The sequence below is a fragment of the Macrosteles quadrilineatus genome, unplaced genomic scaffold, assembly GCF_028750875.1.
Source record: "Macrosteles quadrilineatus isolate MER2022 unplaced genomic scaffold, UCM_ALF_1.0 Scaffold_12__1_contigs__length_5162894, whole genome shotgun sequence".
NCBI classification, from domain to species: domain Eukaryota; kingdom Metazoa; phylum Arthropoda; class Insecta; order Hemiptera; family Cicadellidae; genus Macrosteles; species Macrosteles quadrilineatus.
The window spans coordinates 2,665,969-2,670,672 of NW_026542605.1; the positions used below are offsets into that span (position 1 = coordinate 2,665,969).

At 37.2% G+C, this 4,704-nt stretch overlaps 1 protein-coding gene across 1 annotated transcript; it reads left to right on the top strand.

Annotated features, from left to right (window-relative positions):
* The first annotated feature begins 994 nt into the window (after window positions 1-994).
* Window positions 995-2,914, top strand: LOC129004885 (uncharacterized). The gene has a single exon (XM_054433579.1). It carries the CDS (start codon window positions 995-997, stop codon window positions 2,912-2,914), a length of 1,920 nt encoding a protein of 639 aa, XP_054289554.1.
* The last annotated feature ends 1,790 nt before the right edge of the window (window positions 2,915-4,704 follow it).

Here is a 4,704-nt window from a genome sequence, read left to right on the forward strand (position 1 = left end):
TTTCAATGCCTCATTCCCAACTAGTTCAGGATTATCTTTGAATGACGTACTCTACAGTGGTCCAAAACTCCAAACAGAACTACCTGATATTCTCACTTGGTTTAGGCGCTATAAATTCGTATTTGCCACTGATATCGAGAAAATGTATCGCCAGATTCTAGTACATCCTAGTGATCGAGATCTTCAAAGAATTCTCTGGATGGAAAATGGTCATCTTAGAAAATTTCAACTACAGACTGTTACATATGGGTTATCATGCGCTCCTTTTCTCGCCCTAAGAACAATGAATCAGCTTATCGTCGATCACGGTGATGCATATCCCCAAGCTAGTGAAATGTTGACAAGAGGGAGATATATGGATGACATTTTTGGTGGTGCAGACTCGATTGAAGAGTGCAGAGAAGTAGTAAAACAGACTGACGAGCTTTGCAAATTAGGTTGTTTTCCTTTACAGAAGTGGATCAGCAATGATCAAAATGTACTATCATACATATCGGAAAGTAATTGCGAAAAAGGCAATTCCTTATTGATAAACAAATCCTCCAGTATACGTACTCTTGGACTTACATGGAATCGATTCAGCGACGATTTTCAGTTTCTTCCTACTCTAAGTCCAAAAGACAAATGCACGAAAAGAAAAGTTCTTTCTCAAATAGGTCAGTTATTCGATCCCTTGGGTTTTGTCTCTCCTATTATCATAAGGTTCAAACACTTCATGCAACAACTTTGGCTAGTAAAAATTCATTGGGACCAACTTTTACCTAATCACTTGCAAGACCAATGGAAACTCCTTGAAGCTGACCTACAATATTTGCCATTAGTTAAAGTACCTCGTTGTCTTGGTCTTACCCAACTATCTTCGGTAGAAATTCATGGATTTTCAGATGCTTCTAAGCTTGCAATGAGTGCTGTAGTCTACCTAAGAATCGTTAATCGTGAAAATATCACTGTTAGTTTAGTTATTTCTAAAACTAAAGTAGCTCCTCTCAAGACAATGTCGATTCCTCGACTGGAACTCACTGCTGCTACACTACTAGTAAAACTTGTAAAGTATGTTCGGAAAATGCTCAACTTAGAATCTACCCAAGCATGGTTATGGACTGACTCTATGGTTTCCCTATCCTGGATCACAAATCAACCTTCAAAATGGAAAGACTTTGTGCGTAACAGAGTAAGTGTTATACAAGAGACAGAACCGCTCGCTAAGTGGAGGTATGTAGCAGGAAATGAAAATCCAGCCGACTGTGCTTCACGAGGTGTTACTGCTAAAATCCTTAGCAACCATAAGCTTTGGTGGACGGGTCCTCCGTGGCTGAATAAAGATGTTTATGAATGGCCATCCACGACGTTTGATCCAGCTCAAGCAGCGAAATCTGAACTGCGAATCCCTCAATCAACTTGCCACATTTTAAACTTTGAACCAGAACCAGAAATGCTAGAGCGCTTCTCAACACTGTCAAAACTATTACGTGTTACTGCCTGGTGTCAAAAGTTCATTGCCAAAACAAAACAATCCATCCCTACTAATTGTCAATCTTTTTTAACTCCTCAAGATCTCAACTCATCCCTTTTGTTGTGGGTAAAACTCATTCAAAAACATGCCTTCAAAAATGAGCTTGCGCGGTTACAAAACAACAGACCTTTAGAAAAATCTAATCTTATAAGTCTTAACCCCTTTGTCGATAACACTGGTTTAATGAGAGTTGGAGGCAGACTTGAACAATCTTCATTAGAATATGATTCAAAGCATCCTTATATCCTTCCGAAGAATTCTAAGTTCTCAAAACTAGTGATAGATGATGCTCATCTCAGGACTCTGCATAGTGGCACCCGTTGTACACTTGCAACCGTTCGTCAGAAGTTCTGGGTTGTTGGAGGTAGACCTATCGTCAAACGAGAACTGTTAAAGTGTGTTACTTGTGCTCGTTATCGCTCTCAAAGAGCTCAACAATTAATGGGGCAGCTTCCTCCTACAAGAACATCACCATCACGTCCCTTTCTGCACTCTGGTGTAGATTACGCAGGCCCTTTTGTAATCAAAACATGGCATGGAAAGAGAGCAAAAACCTACAAAGGTTATATTGCGGTGTTCATCTGCTCGGCGACCTCAGCTATTCATCTAGAGTTGGTTTCCAACTACTCAGCAGAAGCCTTCATAGCGGCTTACAAACGATTCACCAGCCGTCGAGGCATCTGTGCTACTTTAACGAGTGACTGCGGGACAACATTTGTAGGAGCTGACAAAGAACTGAAAAGGTTGTTTTCATCGTCTTCAGCAGAATCAGGTCAACTCAAATCCCTGCTTGCTAATGATGGAACTGAATGGAAATTCAACCCTCCTGCTGCTCCACATTTTGGAGGTCATTGGGAAGCTGGTGTTAAATCAGTTAAATACCATCTCAAAAGAGTTATGAAGACCCACCTACTAACTTACGAAGAATTTTCGACAGTGCTGGTACAAATAGAAGCTGTACTCAATTCTCGCCCTCTCTGCCAGCTTACAGAAGATCCAGACGATCTAGCAATCCTAACCCCTGCGCACTTTTTAGTTGGCGAATCTTTAACTACTATCCCAGAACCTAATCAAGAAAACCAACCCACATCAAGACTTACTCGATGGAAATTAACTCGCCAAATGTTGGAATCATTTTGGAAGAAGTGGTCTCGGGAGTACCTTCAACAACTTCAAGCAATATACAAATGGAGATTTCCTTCCTGTTCAATAAAACTCGGATCAGTTGTTCTTGTTGTTGATGAGCAATTACCACCATCAAAGTGGCCGCTAGCAAGAGTGACTGAACTTCATCCAGGTCGTGATGGACTTACCCGAGTAGCCACTCTGAGAACATCAAGTACCTCATTGAAAAGACCAATAGTCAAGCTTTGTCCTCTTCCAATTGAAGTCAGTGATTAATATTTATTGCTCCTTCGGTGCAATGGGGGGGAGAATGTTTAAAGTTATTTTTTCTAATTCACTGTTTCTAACAGCTGGTCTTATTTTATATCATGTTTACTTTTTGTTCAGTTTAAAGAAATACAGTCCACTAAAAACATCATCTAGTTTTTCTCTCTTAATTATCTATCTACATCTATCGTTCAATCTAAGTTTATCCATCAGTATCTAAATTCTTTATTCAGTACATGTTGCTCAAAATCGAGCAATTGCAAAGAAGTACAGGAGTTTTTTACAAACAAATTACTTAGTTGAAAACTTATAACAGTCATAATTTCCAATGATTTTAAAAGAGCAAAAGAGCCAACTAAAAGATTATAAACCAATGGAAATACTTACAATTTACATAATAGTCCTTTTCCATTTTAAAGGGTGAATTTTTAACAATCAAACTTCCCATGGACGGGAAAATGTAAGCTTACAATTTAAGGTCAACGTAAAAAGGCTGTCAGCTTTTATTAAGTTCCGTACCTAAGTTATCTAGCCAATTTGTAGACAATAAGGTGTAGGCTACTTTAAACTCTACAGGACAGAGTTAGGCAATAACTGGCAGAAATCTGAAATGGTGTTATTTATCATAGGCTTAGTCATATGCCAAATCCTTAAAATTTAAAACAAAAATGTAATAACTAACTTATATCATTAAACACAAACCAACATCCAAAACTATACACATTTTTAATACAACTTCGATAATTTACACATTGACTGTTTACAACATATCTTTTTCTTCTCACTATTAATTTTTGCTTCGCAACGGGAAAAATTTGTTTCATAATTATTGAAATAGATTTATAATAATCTATCATATAGTTTAAGATTAAATAAACCTACCACATAGTTGTTTTATTTTTTTATCAGCTGTCTAAAATTGTGAAAAAGGCATTTGACAGTTCTGGTTGTTTACATTTAAATGTCAAAGCAAAAGTAAACATTTAGAATTTTCTCATGGTTCCATGGAGACCAATTATCAATTTTAATTTCTGGCAACAGCTGGAGTTTCAAAACAATTTTTGTTTCCCATGTTAATCTTATGGAGAAATACGAAACTTTAAAGGGCCCCAGGGCCTCACTCTCTAATTATTTCCCTAAAAAGAAAGTTTCCTGCACAACTTCACGTTACGCTCTTTCCAATGACACCAAAAACATGTCAATCGGTTCAGTAGTTTCGGAGGAGTAATTGTCACAAAATTCCTGCTTGCGTATTAAATAAGTACGAGAGGTCGTCCAGTGGTCGAAACTCGACCAAAAATATGTAATGTACTCACTTATCTATTTTCACCCCACACTGTAAATAAAACATGTGATTGGAGTTTCCTCCATTTGTTTTGATTTTCTGTTTATATTTCGTTGTTATTTCGTAACCAGCATAGCAACGCATAAGATCCATGTTAATTTTTTCAAATTTTTAAACTCATTTTTTGTGCTTATCTTTGAGCCTATTTAAATTTATAAAGGGATTCTGCACACCTACAGAAAAATAGCTTTCCAACGGTATGCGTAGATTTTCCCTACGATTCACACGAGCTGAGAAAAAAGGTTTTAAAGAAACATGCTTGCCTATTAATATATAGATAGATAGATAGATAGATAGATAGATGTAATAAAAAAAGTAAACATATAGAAAAATAGCATATGACAAATACACACACACATGATAGAGACAGTTTAAGGGGAAAAGTCTTCAACATACCGCAACAAAGGGCCTTAAAGCAACAAAGGGGTTTAAGAAAGAACCCATAAAAGTCTCA

What these genes read in the sequence shown, in the direction of transcription:
- LOC129004885 (XM_054433579.1), top strand. Translation starts at nt 995, where the DNA reads ATGTCGATTCCTCGACTGGAACTCACTGCTGCTACACTACTAGTAAAA.